The sequence below is a fragment of the Phytophthora ramorum genome, assembly GCF_020800215.1.
Source record: "Phytophthora ramorum isolate Pr-102 chromosome Unknown Phyram_PR-102_s0001, whole genome shotgun sequence".
In the NCBI taxonomy this organism is placed as follows: Eukaryota; Oomycota; class Peronosporomycetes; order Peronosporales; family Peronosporaceae; genus Phytophthora; species Phytophthora ramorum.
The window spans coordinates 4,775,395-4,799,509 of NW_027150647.1; the positions used below are offsets into that span (position 1 = coordinate 4,775,395).

General features: G+C 52.6%; 5 protein-coding genes across 5 annotated transcripts; 3 read left to right on the forward strand and 2 right to left on the reverse strand.

Moving 5' to 3' along the window:
* Positions 1–5,705: 5,705 nt before the first annotated feature.
* Positions 5,706–7,009, reverse strand: KRP23_1210 (uncharacterized protein; the record flags this gene model as incomplete). The annotated part of the gene is made up of 2 exons (XM_067882542.1): positions 5,706–6,557; positions 6,629–7,009. 2 exons carry the CDS (start codon positions 7,007–7,009, stop codon positions 5,706–5,708), a joined length of 1,233 nt encoding a protein of 410 aa, XP_067751778.1.
* Positions 7,010–7,549: 540 nt separating this feature from the next.
* On the forward strand, positions 7,550–7,843 carry KRP23_1211 (uncharacterized protein; the record flags this gene model as incomplete). The annotated part of the gene is made up of 1 exon (XM_067882553.1): positions 7,550–7,843. One exon carries the CDS (start codon positions 7,550–7,552, stop codon positions 7,841–7,843), a length of 294 nt encoding a protein of 97 aa, XP_067751779.1.
* Positions 7,844–8,330: 487 nt separating this feature from the next.
* Positions 8,331–9,297, reverse strand: KRP23_1212 (Abhydrolase domain-containing protein AFT2-1; the record flags this gene model as incomplete). Its single annotated transcript, XM_067882565.1, has 3 exons — positions 8,331–8,754; positions 8,813–9,189; positions 9,277–9,297. The coding sequence occupies 3 exons, from the start codon at positions 9,295–9,297 to the stop codon at positions 8,331–8,333; spliced, it is 822 nt and encodes a 273-aa protein (XP_067751780.1).
* Positions 9,298–17,831: 8,534 nt separating this feature from the next.
* Positions 17,832–21,758, forward strand: KRP23_1213 (Telomerase reverse transcriptase; the record flags this gene model as incomplete). The annotated part of the gene is made up of 9 exons (XM_067882576.1): positions 17,832–17,881; positions 17,957–18,113; positions 18,185–18,481; positions 18,550–19,437; positions 19,495–19,559; positions 19,624–19,791; positions 19,857–20,987; positions 21,050–21,413; positions 21,483–21,758. The coding sequence occupies 9 exons, from the start codon at positions 17,832–17,834 to the stop codon at positions 21,756–21,758; spliced, it is 3,396 nt and encodes a 1,131-aa protein (XP_067751781.1).
* Positions 21,759–22,287: 529 nt separating this feature from the next.
* KRP23_1214 (Adenylate cyclase) lies at positions 22,288–23,991 on the forward strand (the record flags this gene model as incomplete). The annotated part of the gene is made up of 1 exon (XM_067882587.1): positions 22,288–23,991. The coding sequence occupies one exon, from the start codon at positions 22,288–22,290 to the stop codon at positions 23,989–23,991; it is 1,704 nt and encodes a 567-aa protein (XP_067751782.1).
* Positions 23,992–24,115: the final 124 nt, after the last annotated feature.

Here is a 24,115-nt window from a genome sequence, read left to right on the forward strand (position 1 = left end):
CGCGAGCTCGCAAGCATGTCCGGTGCGGGACGTTTGCAACCGTCCGCACTGCTTGCAGCGTCGGCTCCCAGAGCCGACGCGCCTTCTTTACCTGAACGCCTAACGGCGGAGTGTCTCTCGACAAATTGTGTGTCGACATTACCTGTCGACACGACCGCGTCGCCCCGGACGCTTCGAGACCCTCTCGAATCCGATCGAATCAGGCCCTGCTGATTCGTTTCACATCTTCTTCCAACGACTCTCGCAGTCGTTCGCGTTCGCTTGGGGTGACCGGAGACAGCCTCATTTCGCGCTGTCTCTGGTGGAGGTCCGCATGCACCATGTGGTGCATGTGCTGCGCCGACAGGGCCAGCGCTCTCTGTCGCGCTGCTGCTGCTCCCGAAGCGCACGATCGTGCGCTTCGTCCAGTCGATCACCGGATCATGCCGTGTAAGCCACGGCATGCCCAACACCATATCGAACTTATCGTCCAGTTCGAGGACGATAAGCTCGTCGACGAACTCCTTCTCTTGATACGAGAAGCGTACGCGTACGATACGCTTCTCGGTTCTAACAACGACACCCGTTGCTAGCCTCACTTCCAACAGACTTCGAGGTGTTTCCACCTCCTCAAAGTCAAGCCTTGGAAGGCTCTGCAGTCGAACAAAATTGTTCGACGCACCATAGTCCACTAGAGCACGAAGAGACCTCTCTCTCTTCGAGCTTACCTTCAGGATGACAAGATTCGGCTTGTCATCTTGCTTCTTGTAGTGAGATTGACTCTCACTGGGGGCAGTGATCTTCATTGCAGCGTGTCCGATGTCGACACGCTCGACCGCATCACCAGCAGGCGCGGGGCGCTCTGCTGGTCCCTCTGGGTTTTTTATTGCCCGTGACGATACACAGTATCGCCACGACGGCTACTCGCCGCATGCACAGGTGCTGTGCACTCACGAGCGTAGTGACCGATGTTTCCGCAGCGGAAACAACGCACATTCGTTGATCCATGACGCTGCTGGTTCCCAGCAGCGGTCGCACTCGAGAGGTCCATTGGTTCGGGACCTCCCGACGGCCTTATCACCGGTCGTGGCATCAGCCGCGGGATGCTCACATGCAGCTTAGCCTGCCGCAGGCTAAACTCTTCTTGCATTGCGAGCGCAATGGCAGCTTCAAGAGTATTGGGATACTCTCGGAAGAGATAGATCTTCACAGGCCCATCTCTAAGGCTTTTCATGAACGTGACGACCTTTGTCGCCTCGTCGATCGGGTTGGTTACGATGTTCGAGACCAAGTACCGTGCTCTTTGGACGTAAGCATGCACGTCATGCTTGCCCTGTTGCAGATCGAGGAACTCCGCCCTCGATCGGAACTCGTTCTGCGGGGGCTCAAACGCTAGTTTGAGCTCCTCCTTGAAATCCTCGTACGTGCTAAAGCACGTAGGGTCTGTGAGTCGGCGTCCGTACGCCCAACTCCTCGCTCGTCCGCCAAGACATGACATGGCGAACGCAACTTTCGACAACGGGTCGACGATACGTCGTGCCGCAATGGCAGTGTCGACCTCGACAAGCCAACGGAGGAGAGGCTCCCCCTCTCTTCCAACGTAGCTGCTTACGTGGAGTTTCAATGACTCCACGCGCGGTGTGGCCGATGGCGACACCGAAGTTCGAGCAGCGGTTTCACGCTGTTCCTTCACGATGAAACCCAAATCAATACCGTTTTGCTCCGTCGGCGATAGCGTACGCAACATCGTTGCTACCGCTGCTTCCCCAATGACTGTTGACAGTCGTTGGAGGACCTCCCACTCTGGTTCCGACAGGTGGGGGCAGTCTGCACGCGCAACAAGCGTTGCAGACGTGTTTGGGCTACCCACGGACATCTTACTGTCCGAGGGCAGGTTCTCAGCCCCGCGTTCGTATTCCATACGAACGTGTTCTTAGTCGGTCGTTGGACGGACTACAAAGTGCTACCAGGTGTAATGGGTCTGCTTAGGCCCACTACTTAAGCTTACACGTGTGCGCACGTGTATGAGGAAGCGTAGGAGTAATTTACTTAAGTTCAGTATACTTGTATCCGCAAGTATACTTAAACTAAGACAAAGGAACCGAACGATAGCTTTGGTGCCAAATGAGAACTGTATTGATTGTAAATGGGGTTTCCTCCTAAAACTGATATTTCTAATGAGAGGTTCTGCCATCGTACGGCTGGCAGAATCCCTATCTAATGAATTACTCTCATTGGTAGAAAGATGTTGCTTTCTACCAGTCATATGCCTTTTGCTACGAATGCGGACCACTCTGTGGAGTGGTCAACCTGAATGTATTCCTTAGTGCATGTTGTACTAAGGTAGGAGGTGAACCGACTGCGTAGCCCCGCTACAGACGTGTACAATCACGTACTTGAACGACATTAGCGATAGTGCCCACCTCTTCAACTTCTCGGCTTGGTATCAGGTCATAGCACCGTCCGTTGCATACGGGTTGAAAATGTATACGAGATTCCGGTGGTCAGCGTAAAGTCGGTCTGAGCAACAGATACTCGAGGCGGCACGTGGCTTCGACGATTGTGTACGTCTCTTTTTCAATGGTGGACCAACGACTTGCGGATCCCACAAAACGACCATCAGGAAACCCAGTGGCTGCTGGTTTTGCTCCACCAGCGGAAGTTGGGCCTCGCCGGGATGGAGCTGCGTCTCCACGGCTCCCAAAAAGTCTTGACTCCCGTTTGTGTACAGGCACACCTCGGCGGTCAGGCTCGGATGTGCTAGTGGTACCATTCGGAGCAATGCAGCGCGTACTGCTTCGAAACTGGCGAGCTCGTTGCGTCACGAAAGAGTACAGCTCTTGGGAATCAGGCTGCAAGGGCAACTGCCAGTAGCCCCTGACCAGCCCAGACCAAAAAATACTTCGCCCCTTCCAGTTCCCCAACGACCACCTCCCATACTGGCATCACCCAGGTCATCGCATCGGTTCTCTCATTCACATCACAGGTGTCGATAGTCATTCGCGGGTCAGTAGTTTGGTCCGTATCCTGTCCTTTCTTCCGCACGATAGTAGGCGCGGATACTCAATGACTGCGATGGTTCTTAAAGATAAGGTCATGTTCCAGCAGAGCACGTGTGTGCCTGTCGAGGAACCCACGATCCGTTGGGAAGTAGCTGCGCGGCTGTGCCTTGATTGGCTTCGCACCTTCTTTTAAACGGACCTTCATCGGTGCAACTCGCACGGGTGGATCTTTGCCGAGCTCCACTCGGAAACAACTTGCACGCACATCGAGAATTTCGGTAAGCCTCATACGGCCATCAAGCGTCAGGCCCATCTGTGTGGCGACGTCTATCTTCTTCTCCAGGTACCGGACGACTTCAGCCAGGTTTGTTGGGCGCGTACACAGCGTCGCCGTTCGGGTCTCCTGGCGGTCCACTTCCTATGCATTCTCGGACGATAACGGTTGATCTCTTGAGGTCTCTTGTAGTCGGTACATCCCTGCATCGGAGTTGCTGCCTCAGCAGGTTCTACACAACCACCACCGAGTTTTCACTCGGAGCTTATGTTCCGTGCTTCCACTAGCAGCTTATCGGTGGAATAACCCGCCAGCCTCATGATTGGGCGACCGACAATCATATCCATGCCCCGGTTGTCTTTCTCCACGTAACAGGACAGGTTTATTAGCATTAGTGGGCCTGCTGTCGTAGTCAAGACGACCTCGCGGAAAGTGACGGCGCGACTCACAGGAATGTCTCCCTTTCCAACCGGAGACAGCGAAATGTCTGCCACTGATCTTATGTCCAGCGTCTTGCCCATTGCTACTAAAGCGTCCAAGACACCACGGGCGTCCAAAGACGCATCCGCTCCCGTGTCGAGCGTCAACGCAGTCACAGTAACGCCATGAACAGCAGCCACGACCGATCCACTGTCATTTCTCTCAGGACTATTCTCAGTATTTACGACACCAAATTTCCGAACACCAGTCGAGCGCGTTGCTCCCCGTAGCTCTCTCGCATGTGCCTGGGGTAGACGAGAGTTTTTTTCAGGGGTGGAATTCGGGCAGTCTCGTACTTGGTGCTCCGTCGACCAACATTTTAGACAAACGCTTCTCGTTGGAAAACTCTCGTCCGTCGTCGCCCCCGAGTGTCCATGCGTACTAGTTGGTGCTACTGCGGACGCACTCATGTCGTCTCCGCGGCCTCCTCTGTCACCGCCATTTTATCGCGGCCTCTGCCACCGCGTCCTCGACGACCAGGCTGCTGCCCTCGGCCACCAGCTGTTCCTCGGTCGCTTTTAGCTCCCCGATCAGAATTCTGCAATGGGGGCGAGGATGATGCCGTCGATTGAGTGAGGTGATCCCACGCCATGAAATCCCTCAGCAGCTGGGACACGCAAGCACATAAAGGAACTACCTCCTGCTTGAACTTATTTTCTGCTGGAGTGTCAGTTTTGTCTTAACGACTGTTCTGAAGCTTGGCGGCTCCAGAGCATCAGCGAGGTACCCAACTAGGCGGCGTTACCCGTGCTCGACTGCGTGGTCGGTCAGGTTGAACTTGTCGAGGATACCTTTCAGGTTGGCATGTAGACTCATCATCCGACTTTCAGGTTCCGTCCACGTGGTCTTCATTCTTCGCTGCTTCATAGCATCGTCCACAGTCGTGTAGTCGACCAGAGAGGGAACCTTGGTCTGCAGAAAGTACTCAATCCATTGCTACTCAGTGAGAAGATTCACCGACGAGTTAAACTCGTATCGAGTGATCATTCTCTTCGTTCGCGACTCAATGCACACACCCATGGGCATGGCAAATTCTCCCGTGTACGGCGTCTGTAGCGCGTTTATCACTGTGAGATAGGTATCATACCCCTGCATAAAATGACGCCGCTTCTGCATCGTACGGCCAGAAAATATTGGCAGTTGCGGCAAAGCAGGCGTTGCGGCCACTTGATGTGACGACGGCGTCGACGCTGCCCCTGGAGTCGCTGTCGGCATTTCCACGTCGGCATCTACGGCATCTGCCGTGTCAAACGGGTTCGGGATCTGGATCGTCAGTCCCGGTAAACTTGGAGGCGACCCGGTGCTCTCTAACTGCATCGCGGCAGTCCGTGCCTCGAGCTCATCATCAACGGTGTCGACACCGTATTTCTCAGCGGTAGCTCACTCTTGGACCGACTCAGCGTTGCGTGCTGCCCCAGTGGCGACTCCTCTACCACGGTTACCATTTTGCTTCATGCTGTCTCGCGCTTGAGCTGTCGCGGAGTCGGATGTTCCTGGAACCTTTGTTTTCCACTAAAGTTAACTTTGTTTACAAGTGGCCATCAGCTGAGTCACCGTGCCGCTGAAGTCCCTTACTCTCGACAGAGTAAATCGTAAACTAACATTCGTTTAGGGCAGTCGCTTAGCTAGGCAACGGCATCGTCCTATATTTCGTAAACGTCTTCGTGGTTGAACTATCGGTTGAACTACCGCCGGGAAGCGGATCCCGGCCGATCAGTCCAGTTCGCTTTGCATTTGTTCTGCCTGCTCTTCCAAGTTTCGCTTGCGCTCTTTGCGAACCGCGTACGCAGTTGTTGCCCGCTTCGTCTGTGTTTTCTTCGATCGGGTCTTGTTGCGTTGCGCCATTCCAGTCTTGTGGGCTGTACGAGATGAAATGAAAAGTGAGAAGGCCCCAAATGTAAACCTTTCGCTAATCGTCGTAATCAAAATCAATGGTTATGCAAGAGGAATATCGTCATCAGATAATTTGTCTACTGCTGCAGCTCCGACGACGTTGGATGTTTTGGGTCGTACATGCCAGTCTTGCCCAATCGTTGCTGGATGCACGTCTTCATGGTATCGCCGAAAGAAACTGTGCTTTCCTGTAGCTCGCGCAGTGCATCAGCCGAAAGATTCATCTTGTTGCGTCGAATTTTAGAGCACGTCCAGCGCGTGGTCACGACCACGAGCTCTTTCTCGTTTGAACTATCCTTCGACTTGTTAGGACTGTTACTGCCCGAGCTTTGGGACGACGGAATCGGCTGCATGAACGAGCGGATCATGAACACGGTCGTCGTGTCTCCCCGTACGCGTTCCTCCGGCTTGTAGGGATAAAGTTCGTCCGAATCGACAAAGTCCGCCACTATCAACCCGCAGTTTCCCTCATCATCATCGGTACCCTCGAAGAACTCGGCAAACATGACCGTGTTCGACTCCACCACCGTCCCCAGCGAGGTCGACGTCACCAAACGCATCTGAGAGAGATCTCTCTGGTCGGAATCGTTGTTTTCGCGGATGGTAATGCTGCCAAAGAGCTCCGAAATTATGATCTCAGCGTTCTGCGTGACGTCAATGAACGCATCAAACACATCTCGAGCTGTGGCGCCATGCACTGCCCTGTTCTCGAAGAGTACGATACAGTAATCTTCTCCTGGACCGTTGTTCCGCTCTTCCTGAGAGTAGGAAGATCTCGGGTCCAGTCCTCGGCCCCGCGCAGTGATGAAGCGCTTGGCCTCCCGCAACTTCCGGTTTTTCAGTGCTACCAGTGTGTTATGACGCTCTGCTCGATCGGTCCCAAGTCGAATGATAGTCTGCGCTGGGTGCAGTGTATCAATGTTTTGTTGCTGCAAAAGGCGACAACTCCAGCGTTAGAACAGTCTAAAACATCACAAAAGCAGCAACAAACTCTTCTTACCAAGTGGGTAGCAAGCATGGCCTGCATCTTGGCGAACTCTACGTGCTGCTCCTGGATAAACTCTCGCAGCACCGAGTTGCCCGCTGCTGTGCGTTCATTGGACTTGGTCGCTTCCCCCTTCTCCACCAGCACCTGGTACTTGAGTCCGTCGAGTTGTTTCTGCAGTTTCTCCACTTGAGTCTTGAGTTCCACCTTCTGCTCTCTGCGGATATCGTACGTGGTCTTGCGCTTCTTCTCTGCAGTTGGTTTCGCCTGAGCGTTGCGCTTCCGACTCGCCTCTTGAGGCTCGGACTGGCCCTGTCGACCTCCATTGGTGTCTGCGGACAGCTCCCAGCGGTGGACACTGGTCTCCCACGCCGAAGGACCAGGAGGGGAGGCCATGATGTTGAGTGGCCTACCGATGAGACGTTAAAATAATTAACAGATGCAGACGGCGCAAGGATAGGGATTGCCGTTCCGGATTGGCATCTCCGCCAGTTCGGGGCATGAAAATGGTCGCCACTGAATCCTCGATGACCGCGAAGTCGTTGTATGTGTTTAGAAGCAATAATAAAGTTGCAGGACTAAGTTATTCAGTTATCCCGCGCGGCATGAACAGATCAGCCGTCTTCAGAATGATTTGAGATTTGCCGGCGAACCGAATGCATGTACAGCGTATCGCGACATTTGATGAGCACTTCAGATGCCGAGTTGGCAATGGACTCATATTGCTTCACGATTGCAAGCCCGAAAAAATACACACTGCATTGAGGGCATCGCTGCACCAAAGGTCTTCTTTGGACGAGGTGAACAATCACGATCTCTGTTGACCACGTCAGGGTATCGTAACCACGTGAAGGACTTCCTCACCTGAGGTGAGGCGAGTCACCTCACGTTATCGCGGATGACATCCTAGACTTTTATCTGGTTTGACAAAGAAGCATGGCCAACCCAACGGCATCTCAAAGTACACGGTCGAGTGAGCCTCTACATGCGACGTCGAGCGTAGAGCTACTCAATCAAAGCAGTGAACAGGCTCCTTTCAAGCGGGTGAAGAAGGCGGTTGAGACGAGGAAGAAGCAGCAGGGGCCATCCAAGAAGGGTCGAACGACGTACGATATCCGCAAGCAGCAGAAGAGCGACCTCGTGGCGAAGGTGGCGAGGCTGCAGAGAGAAGTGAACTTGCTCAAGCACCGAGTGCTCATCGAACAGGGCGAAGCCTACATGACAATTTAGCGCACGGAAGTTGCCAATTCTGTGTTGCGAGAATGCATACAGGACCAGCACGTGACGATTGCTGGTATGCAAGCCATGCTCGTCACTCGCATGGTAAATACTTGTGCTGTGTGGTTCATGCAATAGAGCTGACGTTTTGTCACCTTTTCAGCAGCAAAGCCACTCGACATCTCAGACGACACAAACCGTTAGGCTGGGAACCGACCGCGCTGAGCACCGTGACACTCTGGTGGTGGCGATGAAAAACCGCAGAGCAACGGCTCGTCACAGGTTGGGGCCAAGACTTTGATACGAGCTCCGTATTCTCTATTGCATTGATAAACCTATATCTTCAGCCAAAGAGGTCGTGGTCGGGACACGGCCCACACAGAGCTAGACATTTCGAAAGACGGTCTGCCAAGAGATTTCCACGGCGAAACTATAAAGAATCAATATCTAGCTATACATCAACAAGGACATCATCTGTCCTGTAGAACCTGTTGGCCCCCTAGAGTCTCGCCGTTTGAAAAGGTTGGAGCTCCTGGAGGCTGTCGATGACATTCTGCGCCACTTGATCAGGTTTCTCCATCACGAACGCGTGCGAAGCGTCGGGAACGGGCTCCCACAGCGAGTAAATGTGCGGCCACTTGGCGCTGATCTCCTGGAAGACCTTCGGGAGGAACATCTTGGTGCGACCTCCGCTGTGGAAGAAGACTTTGCACTGTGGTTGTGCGAGCTGCTGGTCGTTGAAGAACAGCAGCTTGTGGCAGTACAGTGACGCCTCGATGGACGGACTGCAGGCCAGAACCGTGTCACCCGTTGACTTGTCCTCCACGAGTGCCCCCTTCATGTACGCGTCCAAGGCCTCACGGTCCCAGGCTGCAAAGTTCTTTAACTTGCGGAGATGGTCCTCTGCTGCTGCTCTTGACGGCCTACAAGAAGGAAAGTGTCAAGTTTGTGACGTTTGATGTAGACGAAATGGTAGTTTACCAGGAAGATTCACGCTGGAGGGTGAGTGACACCAAGAAGTTGGTGACGACGTCCGAGTTCAGGTTACCGTACACCGGTTCGAGCAGGATGAGGCCGTCGAAGGTGCCTGCGTACTGCACCTCCGTGTTCCACATGGCGGAAGCGCCCATCGAGTGACCGATTCCAATCAATGGCGTGTCGAGGCTCTTGCTCTTAAGCGCACGAGCTTGGTGCAGCACTTCCGCGGACGTCCAGGCCGTCATGTCAGCAGCTGGGTGGTGAACTCTCGGCGCTGCAGGGTTGCTGAGGTCGAGCTGAGGAGCAACAGATTCGTCACGGTTGCTGCCGTGGTACTTGAAGTCGAAGTTCACGAACTGAGTGTTCACGGCTGCACCCTGCTATAAATGCAATAACGGAGACTCTCGAAGGCGACGCATAATGGGTTCCCAGACTTCTTTGCAGAAGCCTTCGCCGTGGGCAAATACCAGAGTGAACGTTTCCACCATTTCCCGGGGAACTTGTTGGTGTCGCTGCTGTTGGTAAGGATGGAGACGATTAAGTTGTGATGGCTTAGAGCGACGAAATGTTGGTTGTTGGTTGCAGCAGCGACGCCATAACGTTTCTCAGAGCGGCGAAATTGATGGGCGGTTGTTTGCGTTTGTGCCTACCATTACTAACCACATCTTAAAAGTATACAGATGTCCCCGGCAAATTAGCAACTGCAAGCAGCAGTTTACCTCGCACAGGTAAATAGTACAGATTTGCATGGATTTGAAACTGGCCGACAGGGGAAGTACTGAGGTAGGTGCAATTTCGTGGGGAAATGTCGCGCTACCGGAAGCTTCCTACACTGCAAGCAATCAATTCAGATTGTGTATTCAAGACCAATAAAGACTGTATCTCAATACAGTCTTTATTGGTCTGACCTTTGCAAATTTACCGGGGCCTTTTGTAATACGAACTCCGTAAACACATATTCACTGTTCTTTTGACGTGGTAAACCACATTTGGGCTTATTCACATGCCTTCAAGTGGAAATTTGGGGCCTACTGTACAAACAGGGATTGACAGCAGTTCGAACATGTGGTACTATTTTGGTAATATATAATAGCGAAATACTAAAATAGCTACAGTCATTACAGTAATTAGTCTGTTCTAGATTAATTTTTTGTGAGCTGCTTCCAGATCAACTTACACTAAATAGTCTGTCATCACCGTGAACAGACTAGTTTTGAACCCAGACTAATTTTGAACACAGACGAATTTTGAACACAGACTAACTGTGAACAGGGAGCGAGAAAGTATCCATCTTCCGAGTTTAACTACACTAGCACCTCATTGCCTGCATCGTTAATCACCACTGGAATCACCATTTCGTTTTCCTCGTGGGCCTCATCAACGCTGTCTGGTTCTTCATCGACGGCCACGATGTCTGTAGGTGGGGATTTTCCGGCAAACTCCTCAGGGTACTTCTTTATGATTTCCTGTAAGTGCGGGAACAACTGCGTCGTACGCCAAGTTCCATCAACACTAAGTGATAGGCCACACCGCATCATAACTTTCTGCGCGTAGTTTATCCCGTTGTGGTCGCATCCGATGTAGACAGACTAATTTTGAAGCTTTGTTGACAGACTAATTATGAACCTTGTGAGTTTTCATTGACAGGAATTAATCTGTACATACCGGTACATACTAATTCTGAACACAGACTAATTGCTGTAATGACTGTAGTAGTTTGGCGCGGGAAGGAAAATGCTACTGATATAGTAGATATTATTTTCGCGCCGGGTCAAATAGTATTATCCCATTTGCTATCTGATTACTAGAAATAAACCGAGCGTGAAACTGGCTATCTCCTCTTTTGAACAACGCATTTTCTGGTTCCATGACACAGAAGACGGACCCTGCAGGGCTAAACTACGTTTAAGAATCAAAAAGGCTTGCGTTAAGCGTGAACTTGATGCACAGCACAATGGCATTGGTCGCACGAACGAGCACTTCGTCGCGCAGCCTGCGCGGTGCAGGACGCAAAGGGAAGTTCTGTATGCAGCAAGCACCGCTATTCTCGATTCGAATGCCAATCATTCGATTTTCCAGCAGCAGCTCAAGAAACCTCTTCACCCCTCGCCTGCCCGACTTCGACGTCATGAAGTGCGCCAACCCGGACTGCTTGAGTGATGAGTTATCGATCAACGATCCCTGCGTCATTTGCGACCATGGTGTCCACTACACAAGCAGCAATGAGCTGTACGACGGTGGGACTCTGTCCGAGTGCTTCTGCTGTGCGTCATGCTTGTACCCGTGGAAAAAAAGTGACATATCCTCCATCGGCGTCACCGAAAAGTGAAACCGAAGCCCAAGAAATACCTCTTTCGTCGAGCCAGACCTCATTTCTGTCTAATTCTCCTTGACACGAAGTGTTCCTGGATTTTCTGTGACATACCGCAATCATGACTCTGGTCTAAAATTTTAAGCATGGATACTATTGGATGGAATGGAGAATGTAACTCGGCTGTACCCGTGCGACACGGGTGACCTATGGAGTGCAACTGATTTATGGGGAAATCTTACGCCTAACCGTAGATGGGCCCAATCGGCTGGAAGTACGTATCCTGGATGTGTACAAATCCACGATTACAAACCCGCATTATGTCCAGCCCCCGGACTTTCCCTTACGATGAGTGCCTAAAGCCTGGCGGAAAGTGCAGTTGAGAACGTATCTCAGATTGTACCTCATCTTGATGTAGTTCAGAGAGACTACTAAAGATACCGAATCAAGATCATCTCTTACCAGCACCCAATTCGTGCGCTGGAAGTCCCAAGAGTCTGGATGTCAAGTACATCCTGAATCCTGAACCTCAAATCGTGACTCCAGAATACCAGAATATTGACTGTTGACTACTGACTACTGACTTCGAAGACAGTGGTACGACATCAAGTGAAACGCAATTGAACTACCACCAAAGAATCCAACACAACTGTCGAGTCGACACTTTTGAAGCTTGTACGAGTATTCAGACTGACCAGGTGTCTGAATTGTAAAACTCGAGTGAGCCTAGCGAGTGACCCACCGCCCAAGGGTCGGTAATAATAAGTGGCGGCTATTTGTATTGTATAACTCTGTATTTGTTGGTTATTGGTATTTGGGGTGCATCCTGGATTTTCGATACTCCGGGTGTGAAACCCAGACTACACTCTGCCTTTTTGTCTTTGAGGGTGCATCCTGAAGTGGGCGTACACGCGACACAACTTCAAGACCACAAGCTCGGTAAAGTGCCGTTTTGTCAAAGACAAACGAACCGACAGGGATTTCGCAAGGTACCCACGCCACCAAGAACACAGGGTTTCGCTTCGCGGTGAAATCCTGGACACTTGTTGGCTCCTACTGGTCTTCCCCCTTCAATCCTGGAGGAGGAGTTCCTGGAGAGCGCAAAATGAACCCTCCTGAGCGGTAAAGGTTTCATCGACCTCGCCACATCCATCTTCCCATTTCCCACTCGGCCAGCCAACACGGCCTGAAAGTCCGTCGCTGTCGCCGACCTGTACTGTGGATTTGACGGTGGCCTCAGCTGCATCGAGTACTTCGTCGGGAGTTGATGCGTTTGGGATCTCTCTTAGCCTTTGCCACTCCCGTCTGCGGAGTTCGCGTCATGAAGTATGGGAGGTCGTCCACCGTTGGGAGACACCCGTCACGAAGACCACCGGTCAAGATGCGGAGCCATTCACGCACATGTGTCTACTGTGCGCCCAGCAACTGACGTGCAATCCGTACGCTGCTCCGAATGCGTAGGAGAAAGAGTGGAAGAAAGTGTTTCATCGTTGGGGCAACACTGCCAACGCAAGAGCTCATATGGTAGCTCTTCATGAAGCCCATCAGCTGGGAAAAGTAGAAGCAATCATTAAGTTGAAGGCTGCCACCCGTCACATTGACGATGCTATGAAGCGTGTTCACATTGGGGAATGCAAGCGAGCAATCCCGGATACGACCAACGAACGTGCTGACACGTGGCGACTGGACGTAAATGTCCGGGCGTCGTTTCCCATTTCCCATGGAAGTACTCGCAGTGATGATTGGCCCAGAAGTGCGCGCGACAGGGAAGAACAAGGATGAACGAAGAACTGGTACAAGTTCCCACAGCATACTGAGACCAAGTGACTTCCAGAAGTTCACCCAATGTCGAGTTACTTCCGGAAGTCACGTGTGCCTTCCGAAAGTCCCTTTCTGATGCGACTCGCAGGTGACCCAGACGTTCCGGGTGCGGAGGCCGACCAGACGCTCCTGAGTTGTACCCACCAAGACCTTTCCGATATTCCAGTATACAAAGCCCAAGATATTAGCGACCGACCAAGACGACCAACCGGATATGTTATGCACGAAGAGCCGGCTTGCGACCAGGATGTGTCAGCCTCCCGGATGCTGATTACGCCAAAGAACCCTATAGTGAAACCAAGACAAATGTGCATGTGGAAGACTTCCAGCAGAGACCTTGACAGAAGATTTCTAGCAGAGACTAAAAAATAACAGAGAGGTCGTTTTGCCACCAAGGGCGCAAGTGTTTTCCAGGACCCTTATCAGTTGGCCTGGAAGCACGCTGGGATAACGCCGGACAAGCCGCCGTGATTTCCGGGGACCCGGGTTTACCCAGCCTGCGTTTGGACGCGTCGTGATCGCGAAGACCGCCGTGGAACTCTCCGAAAGGCTCAAGACCAAATTAGGCGGTGACCGAGTGACGCGCATTCGTACGTGATCTGTCCTATTTCATATTTCAGTTGGGAGTGTGTCCTCTAGACCCCCCCCCCCCCCCCCCCATTTCATAGTAATTGCCGTTTCAGGAGGTTGTTAGTAGTCACCCCTCGGAATTTGATCGAATAGACTGCTGTGTGATAGGACTGTATATTGAGTGATCCGGAAGTGGTTTTCCTTTTGGATATATTTGAAAGTTATCTTCCAGAAGGAGTTATAAATCCTCCTAACCGGAAGTGGTGCGCAACAAGGGTGCATCTGGAAGTGACCAGTCTTCCAGGTGAAACACAAGTAGACTGGTGTACGGACCCACTGCTCAAGGGTCCAAAAGAATACGTAGCAGCTGTATATTGTGTATAGCTCTCTGTATTATTTGGTCATCTGGGAAGGCTTTGCTAGTGGTCTAACCCCAGCTGTACTAATTGCGTCGGGAAGTGAACGTACGCACTCTGTATTCTTGTATTCATTTTGATTGTGTAGGAACAACTCATCAGGTGGAGTCCGGTCTTCCGAAGACAAACAACACCTATAGGGATTACACAAGGTCATACGCCAAGCTACTTCCGGAGGTCCCGTACTTTTGGAGGTAGTCTGACCCCATTGGGCTTTCCAAAAGGCGAAGTTTAAGCTTCCTGATTGGCCGAGTCTTCTGGCGCGCGTGCGCTATACACCCTGGACGATAAAGGCGTTCACCCGCCTCGCCTCAGTGCTCCCAAGCGACGTGGTATGCTTCAAAGGCTCTGGGTGCCTATGGAACGGGATATTGGGGACTATGTCGCGCGCTGGTTGATCAGCGCAGGGTTGCCATTTAACACTGTCGCGACCGATGACTTCAAGATGTTGGTGCAACGACTGACCGGGCCCAGAGGCCAGAATCCTGGTCGCAGCCACGTTCCGAGACGTGCTGGAGGTGATCTATTCTAAGTTTTGCGGTCGGGCGACAGCACTTTTGCTGCGAGAGTTTGAGGCATCACATGGGTTCCCGTTTCTCATCCTGCATCATGTCGGATGGACTACTGTAAACGACAACATTAGCGTGTTGGGGACGTCGGCTTTATTTATCGATGAGTTATGGCAGCTCCGGGAGATCGCGCTGCTTCTAACGGTCCAGCATTCGTCTCATGTGTCGTTGTATGGGCAGAAGATGATCTGCACCCGTATGCAGGAGATATTTGGGTTCGATATCAATACTATGGTCCAGTTCACAGTGTCGGATACAGCTTCAAGTGCGCGAAAGACGTCGAAGCTTTTAGACGACTCCATCCCCACCGATTGCACGATGCACATTCTCAATTTGTGCTTGCAATTTGGGATGGCTATGCGAGGGAACAAGATGAGAGTCGAAGTTTACAACCCGGTGATGAACACCCGCAAGCGTGAGTAACGCTATTGCACTGTTGGGGCCGTCTTCCAGGAAGACCGTGACTTGATCAGGCGCGTGTGCGCCCTGAACAACTACGTCAGCACACAGCAGCGCTGCAAGCGCTTAGAAGATGTACAGAAGTTTTTTTGCCTGCCGATAATGGTAACCACGTTAGATTGTGACACGCGTGTGGCATTTACCGTGAAGCTCTTCCAGCGAACTATTGCGAACTACTCAGCGTTTGCGTTCTACTTCCAGAAGCCCGAGAAGGGTGACGACGTGTCGGTGTTCGAGTGCCTGTCGGTTGCAGAGTGGCGCTTGGTGAGTGCGATGGAGGCAATTGTGTGTTCGATCGCCGATCTTGCCCGGATTGAAGTGCAACGAAGTGGACTGGTGGCATCCGAGCTGATCATACTGCTAAAGTTCGCTGCCGATCGTCTAAACAGCAGCATGTTTTCGGTGTGTAATTTCTAAACACGTCGAACTACAATGACCACTGTGAAATCGTTTCCGCGCTATGCGGTTCCTGTCGACGGTCTGAACCCCCTCGCACGCATTATTTTATTTCTAAAGGGCCAGGTTGAGCAACGAATTGCCACGGCTGGAACGGTCATGATCCTTTTACTTAATCCCCGGACCTAGTTCTCAGTGGATTCTCTAATTCGGCCTTCGAATAAAGGCAGTGATGACGAGGAAACGAACGATGAAGCTTCAGACGAGGGTGGGGCGGATGATATCACGGAGCGAACCGTAGTAGCCGGCAGTAAGTTGCTTGTTGATGCACATCGAGAAGGTTTTGTGCGATGAACGCATCCACCAATGGTTTTGCTCAAAATGTGGCTGCTATTGAGTCACCGAACTTGGATCTGGTTCCGTGTGCTGGTGATGACAAGGTGATTTGTGGAGCTGTAATTCCGATGACGATGCCCGAGGCTACTCCACTATCTATGCTGCATCATCTAGCCGACAAGATCTTGAAGGGGCTGCAGTACATGATGGACTAGGTCGCTGTTGCACTGCATCAGGCGGCCGATAAGATGATGGCCAAAGACGATTTGACTTAGTTGTTGCTGGTTCGCCTCGGAGACATCGTTTGCTGTAGAGTTGAAGCACTGTATGAGTACGTCGATATCTTGTGTTGTTTCCGCGAGCCTGGTAGCGAGTTATTTTCGGTCTATCGCTTCACTTGCCAGTGTTTGGTTGGGGTGGGCTCCTTCCAACGCGCTTCAAGAGCGCGTCTTCTCGACTGGAGGCATTGTCATGAGCAACCTGCACACGCGTACGGACAATCATCGCGCTGAGATGCAGGTCGTGTTGAAGCACAACCGGAAGGAAATCCAGCGGATAAAGGCTGGCAGCACCGGCAGCGCGACTCGTCAGAATCACATTTAACGGTTGCGCGCTTTTCAGTGATCGATTTTTTGGTGATCAACTATTAATACCCAACTAGTAAAGTACTACTGCTATCGCTCTCTAGCTGCGAGAAACTAATACTAGTACACTAGTAACGTTAAGTCACTAGTACACCTTTTACCAGGCAAGTTGAACACTTTCACAAGCAAAACGGATTTGGCCAGCTTGCGCAACTTAATAATCTAACGAAAAAAGGACGCTTGTCAGGCAAAGTGGTTTTCTGATATATTTTTCCCATGCAAAGTGGTTTATATCAAAACTACTGTCCACCAACAAGTCGCTCAGCAGTCTGTCTTTCATGACGGCCATGGTCATGTCCGCCTGCTCGTCGAGGTACTCCTCGAGCTTGAACATGACCTCGACCGTCATCTTGATGCACGCAGTCCGCACGCTGCCACGCGGCTGCTGCTCGATGCTGCCCTTAGCTGCGATGCGCCACGCAGTAGTGACAGACACAGCATTGCTAGCCGCAACGCCCAGCCAATCATGGCCAGCCAAAAACGCGTCGAGTACGCGCTTTTTCGCGCTGTTGCGCTCAAACTGCTTGGTTTCGCGCGATACAAGGGGCGGTGTCTGGGGCGTCGCAGACGTGGGCGGCGGGGTCATTGTTGGAGAGCTGCTTGGGGAGGCTTGGGGGGAGGATGTGAACACGCAAATGAAGGAATGTCTGCATGGAGACCATGGGCGGCTTCGCCAGTATCGAGTGGCTCACGTTGCTTCCACACCACTTTGGTTGGAAAAAATATGGCGCCAAACCGCTTTGGCTGTAAAACCTTATTTTAGGTAAATTAATAAAACCTCGATTGACCACTTTGCTTGTGAAAGTGTTCAACTTGCCTGGTAAAAGGTGTAGTGCGCTACTATAGTAATTTGGTAGAAAATCGTTCTACTATCAAACCCTGCCTACGAGTTGTGGAAGGCTAACATCAGTTCGATGTTGCGTCCTCTGTCACTTACTTCCAGCGAAACATTGTAAACTCCACTCAATAATAATGTCCTGCTGCAATTTACATCGTACGCTTAGAAGAATGTCGTACACAAGGACATCCTTCATTTTGAAGTGTATGCAGCAACATACCTACCACACGTAGCACAATATGCGTTACCCATTATTAAAAAAAACATACTTACCACAAGTAGCAACTCGTCCTTGTACGGATATGCAAACAAATGGGCAGCCAGTGCATTCCTTCGACAGGATGGGAGCTTGTATGCGGGAAGCTCGGGTTGAAGCCATGAAGGGGGTGAACATGGAGTTGATCTGCACACCCAGCGGTCTCGATATTTGGCAAGGGGGTGGCAAACCTGCAACAGCGTGAATAGCAGGATTGCTGTGTAAATCCCACGGCAGGCTATTCAATACAACAACATCGCTATCGACCACATCACAGTGAAGGACGGCGTTGAACCCGTATCCAAGCTCAACCACGAAGGCGTCTGGCAAATTCGGCATCGTGTTGATCTTTATCCGAGTGCAAGTTGAAGTGGCTGTACCTGTCACTCTTTCAAAAGTGTGTCCCATGGACGCGCTGCTCGCGACGGCGCAGTCGCTGCGCTCGCTCCTGCAGAGGTGAGCGGGGGATACAGTAGCTGCGTAGCGTATCGTAATGGCTAATAACATGGTGGTGCATTGGTCCATGGGTAGTGCGGCGCAGGAGCTCGGAGACGATTCACTCTACCGGAACCTCTCACTCCCAACCAGCCAGAACGTGGGCTTCGCTCTGGACCACACGTTCGTGATCCGGGCAGGGGTAGAACCATTCCCACGACGTCCGTGGAGCTGCGAGACGTCCATTGCACATGTAGGAACTAGAATAACAAGGTAGAGTGACGTAGAATTCGTGGAGGTTGCTGATGTTGTTGGTGGTGACAGGGAGAATTGGTACATCATGTCATCGAGCGGCTTCTGGCTCGGAAACGGGTGGAGAATTGGGAGGACGCCAACGTTTTAACCCTCGGGTATCGGGAAGTGACGCCCGGGGCTACTGGCCACCGAGTGGCGCAGTCCAATGGGGTCATGTGCTACTACCCGAACACTCTCGTGGCTGCTCTGAAGAAGCCGCTGTGGGAATCTCTGCATCGGCTCATGGGGGACGACCTCCTGACGCACTTGCTATTGAACTACACGATTGTTGTGCAACTGAAGGAAGCCTCGCTGTCGTATATGCAGGTAGAGTACTGTCTGGTTGAGAAGGGAGTTCAATGTGGTAGCTAATGTGGTGCTTTGTGGTGTGCTAGCTCACTGGAAAGAGTCTTCGACAACAGAAGCGACTGGGCGACGCGACTGCCACTTTAAAGCGAGAAGTGTCGATCAACCACGTGATGTATGCGAGGCATTTTCGAAAGGATCGAGTGTTCGCGAGCTCCCACGCTCTAGTGAAAGCGTCCAAGACAGGCGAGCCGATTAGTCGGACGGAAGCTTCACGGGTCCTTGGATCCATATTCCCAGACACTGCAGGTGGAAAGCGCTTGCCCAAGCGGCTGATTAACCTCATTCCAACGATCCAGGAGATGGTGGCACGATTCAAGGCGTTCAAAGTTGAAGAACTCGCAAGGAAGTTAATCCCAGTGCACGCTGGGTTTCGTAAGTTCATGGCGGATCATCCAAACATCAAGCGACTGCTTGCGGAGAAAACTGCTGATGCTGATGCAGAGGCGACATCGAGACCTATCCTGCTTCCAATCGTTCGTAAAGCGCTTGACGACGGATATTCGAGCCAAAGCGAGGTTGTGGCTCCGAGCTACGATCGGAAACGTAAGCGGAGGGAGGAAGCTATTGAAATGCTGTCACACGCTTCTGTGGGGACATCGAAAGCTGGTAACGGCATGCCAGCGCCGGTGGGGAAGAAGACTAAGAAGACAGTGGCCAACCCAGGAGATCGGGCCAGTACGCACTCAACGTCAGACGTGGCAAAGCTGCAACAGCACAAAGAGGATATCAAGACGATGCTGACATTTGTGACTCCGAAGAAGAAGATTTATCTGCTGGTTCGGAAGCTGCTAGCTGGAGTTGTGCCTAAGGAGTTGTGGGGCAGTAGCGACACAAAGAAGAACTGGAAGTATGTCAAGTCGATGCTGCGCAAGCTCATTTTTTCCCGAAAGTTCGACATATTTTCGCTGAAGAAGGTACGTGACTGGAATTCAGCCATGCAAGACAGAAGCTGTATTGACTATGTTGTGCAGTGTGCTGAAGAGTTTCAAGTTACGAGAGTGGAATGGATGAATCCCAACTCGAATGCGGAGTTCTGGTACTGTGTTGGGTTTTCGTTATTCCTGAAAATGGTACAACTAATTCATTTGTGGTATGTTCAGCCCTCCAAATGAACGAGTCAAGCGTCAACAGCTTTTTGAAGACGTGCTGCGGTGGGTGGTATCGTCGCTGATCTTCCCATTGTTGAGAAACCTGTTTTACATTACAGAAGCAGAAGGAGTGGCGAATGAGATCGAGTTCTATCAGCGTCCAGTCTGGAATGTGATCAGGTGGGGTAGCTAGCTACTGTGGGTGCGACTTGCCAAGTGCTAAGCGCTGAATTGTTATGTTGCAGCACACTTGCTCTAGACGATCTACAGGGAGGCATTCTTCAACCATCAAGCCACAAAACCCTGCAAGCCAACCGTAGACGGCAGCTAGCAACCTCTCGTTTGCGCTTGCTCCCGAAACCGAGTGGAATTCGACCGCTGATGAATTTATCTAGGGCTGTGGACCAAGGCAAAGTCTCAGTGAACAGATCCATGGAAACCATACACCGAGTGTTGACGTTCGAGATGGAGCGCCAGCCAAAGCGATTTGTTGGGGCCTCCGTCCGAAACGTGGATGAAATCTACAAGCGCATCAAGCCTCTATTCCGTGAAATCTCCTCGTGCTCTCGATGCGAAGAGCGTCGAAGTGCATCAGAGGACACCCCAAAGGCTTACTGCGTGACTGTCGATGTGGAGCGTTGTTTTGATACCATACGGCCTCGGAAACTGTATCAGGTTCTCAAGAAGGCGATACAAGAGGATGAATATCTCATTCGCAAGCATTGGGTTGGCCACCAAGTCGCTCCGATCTCAGATAGCGATGAATCGCTGCCTTCGTCTTCGTTTTTCTTCAAGTTGGAGCGTCCGGCATATCCGTCTGGAGAATTGTTGGGGTTTGAAGAACTTGCAGCGCAGTCCAAGAAAGAGAACGCAATGTTTGTGGACGGTGTCCTGTACGACTACCTGACCAAAGCTAAAGCGCTCGAGCTGCTGAAGGAGCATTTGTCTACGAACGTCGTCCAAGTCGATGGCCGTGACTACGTTCAGCGATGCGGCATCCCGCAGGGCTCCGTGCTCTCCACCACGTTGTGCAACATGTACTATGCCCATTTCGAGCGGCGAGTACTCGGCAAACGATTGCCTGAGGTATGCGACCCAGCCATCGTACCAGTATCTTGCTGTCAACACGAAGGGCTGTTTCGGTACACCGATGACTTCATGTTCATTACGACGGACCTGAAGAGGGCGCGAAGGTTCGTCGCCGTGATGCACGAGGGCAACGAGGAATTTGGGTGTTTTGTCAATGTTGCCAAGAGCCAAGCGAATGTTGCAGCTACTCAGGGGCTCCCAACCAATGCACCAGGTTCTGAGTGCATCTCATGGTGCGGTATGCTGATCGATGCTACCAATCTTCAGCTCTACGTCAACTATGAAAAGTAAGTGCTGTCATGTTGGGGTATACACCAATGGAATAGCTAACTTACTCTATGATCTGTAGATTGAGTAGCTCGTTGCTGCAAGCTTCGATCCCTTTCAACGAAACGAAAGCGGTACAAGAGTTTTTCGTTACCAAGGTGGTTTCTGCGATTCGTCAGCGCTGGCATGCGCTGTACTTTGACCCCGAGCTGTTGTCGGAGGACACGATCCGCGTCAATCTCTTCCAGATGCAGATCGTGGCAGCGCACCGACTCACGATTCTCATCGAGATGCTGCCGTTCGTGAATCGAGACATGCACTTCTTTCACGAATGCATCCACCGAATCCTGAAGAAGATGACCAAGGGCATCCACCGCAGCCTGGAACTTGCAGCTCAGCCATCGTCTGGCCTGTCACTATCGTCGTACCACGCACAGAAACACCAGGTGCGGAAGTGCAGCAATTTGTCCACCTACATCTTGCCACTGACATGTCTGTTTGTGCCGCTGGTGCAGGTTTGGACAATTGGTCTCCGTGCTTTCCAGCTCATGATCCAAGCCAAGCGAGATCAAGCCAAGACGTCCAACGCTCAGCGCAAGCAGCAGTGCAACTGGGTGGATTGGCAGAAACTGTTGGACGCCATACAATCCGAGCAGAAGGAGTTCAAGCAGCAGGAGAAGAAGACTCGAAGTACTGGACCCGCTTTTGACTTTGCGTGGCTCATGTCAGACCGCCGCAATGCGTCCATGTTGAAGCGGTGCCTTGGTGTTGGAAGTGTGGACAGAACGTAAGCGGGTCACGTGTTGACATCAGGACACCAAGAATCGACACGCAAATGACGCATTAATCGATCCGTCGTTGCTGTGCCGGGTCGTGCTCAAGACTGACCCTGACTGACCCAGGGCCGACGAAGACACAGCACAACTCTGCACTCTTCCTTCGTTGCACGCCGCGCAGAGACTTGGCCTGCAACGCGACGAGGATTTGCCTGTTTCTGTTTCGTGGCTGGATGACGGGCAATGATTGCCGCAATCCGGTGCCGCGGAGTAACGATACGGAGGCGACAGGTGCTAGCGATTGTTGCTGTGGATTGTTCTGGGTGAAACTTCGACGCTGGATAGACTCTGTCCTTGCCACCTGCTACGCAAACGCAGTCTAGAGCTCAATTGGCGATGGTGTAACTTTAGGGAAGTCTCTGTTATTCCTTGATTGGCAACCAGCGCTAAACAGCTTGGCCAGCCGTCCGTGTGCATTCCTTGCAGTGGACACACGACCTGCTGCCTTTGGAGAACGCGTCCTGCATAACGTCTCTGGTCGTGGATGGATGACTCGACCCACTACGACTGGACTCTGACGTATGTGATCGTGTTGGCGATTGCCACGGCCACGACGGCCACGACGCTGCTGCTCTCGTTCAAGCACATTAAGGTGGGCGACTCGGCCGTGCAGTACATCACGTACTCGGTGTGTCGATTGTCCTTCGTCTACTCGCTCGCTCGACTGCTGCTCTACGTGGGCGTGCTCGTCAATTTCGACGGACTGCGAGACACCTTGGACGCGCTCGACGATGGCGAGCTCATGGGCGCGCGCGCAGTCTACTCGGACGGGAAGCAGTTCAAGGCCATCGCCGTGACCGTCACGCTGGTCGGAGACTGCGCTCTGCTGTGCACGACCTTTTTCATCACTACGTTAGCGTACGAGATGAAGCGCCTCATCATCAAGTCCATGGACCGCGGACCCACGCGCGAGCGCGCCATCATCCGGCAGTATTGCCTGCGCGCGTGCATCGCGGCCGTGGTGTTTGCCATTTTGATGGCCGTTTCGGCGTTCCTGCCGTCCACCAAGTCGGAGCGCGTGCAGACCGCTGCCTTTTGGTTCGAGTTGGCCTGCATCTGGGCGTCCGTGCTGTACCCGGTGTACGTCACGATATGGATCTCGCGTCGGAAGCGGACGCGGCGAGCGGTGGACCCTGCGTCGCTGCTGCTGCACCAGCGTATCAAGACGTTCGTGATCGTGTACTGCGTGCTCGTGTTCCCGTCCTGCGTCGTCGAGGTGCTGGTGCGCGTCATCGACGACCTCAGCATGGAGTGGGTCGGGCTCACGCAGATCACTTACTACTTGTCCGGCGCGGGCACAGCCTTCGCGATCGGCATCAGCGTCACTTGCTGCTACCGCACGCTGCGCCCTTTGATGCCAACTTCAGTCTACGAGCAGCTCCTCGAAGGCGGCTTTTTCCAAGACGGGTTCAACTCGCTCGACGTGATCGTGGAAGCGCCTGTCCGGCGACCGATTTTCGTCGTGACCGACATTGAAGGCTCCAGTCGGCTTTGGGCCGGCGACGCCCAGGCGATGACCGAGGCGCAGTCGACCCACGACGACTTACTCCGCCAAGAGCTGCCTCGCTTCCGAGGCTACGAGATCACAACCGCGGGCGACTCGTTCCAGCTCGCGTTTCAGTGCGTGCGCGACGCCATCGGGTGGTGCGTCAGCGTCCAAGAGAAGTTGTTGAAGGCGGCGTGGCCGGCGCCGCTGCTCAAATTCGACAACGCCTCGCGCGTGTACGATGTCTGGGCGCGGCTGTTATTTAACGGACTGCGCGTGCGCATGGCCATCCACGACGGCGACGAGCGGTTGGTGTGCGCGCGCCACCCCACGACAGGCAAGATGACGTACCTGGGGCCCAGCGAGATGATGGCGCGCGAGATGAGCGAGTTGGGGCAAGGCGGACAGATCGTGCTGAGCGAGTCGGCGCTCGCTGTCTACAAGGACGAGCTGCTGTCCGCCGGCAGTGGAAGTCTCGAGGACAAGTTCAAGGTGCAGCCGTTCCCGAAAGCTTTCGAGCAGCCCGAGTTCGGCGTGTCACTGCCGATGCACGAGGTGGTGTCCACCCGCATCGGAGACCGCTTCAACGCGCGTGTGGAGCGACTCGGCAGCCGATTGCGCTTCCTGCCGCACTTCTGGAGCGACGATTCCGCCACACGCGGCACCGGAGACAAGACGCCGCGAGCTCCGCGGAGCTGTTGAAGTTGTACCCTAATGACTGCGCCACTACTGTAATTATACACGCGCTAGCTAGACATACACAACCCGTCACGCAACATTACAATACACACCATACGTTATTCAAGCTTTAACTACTCGATGTACA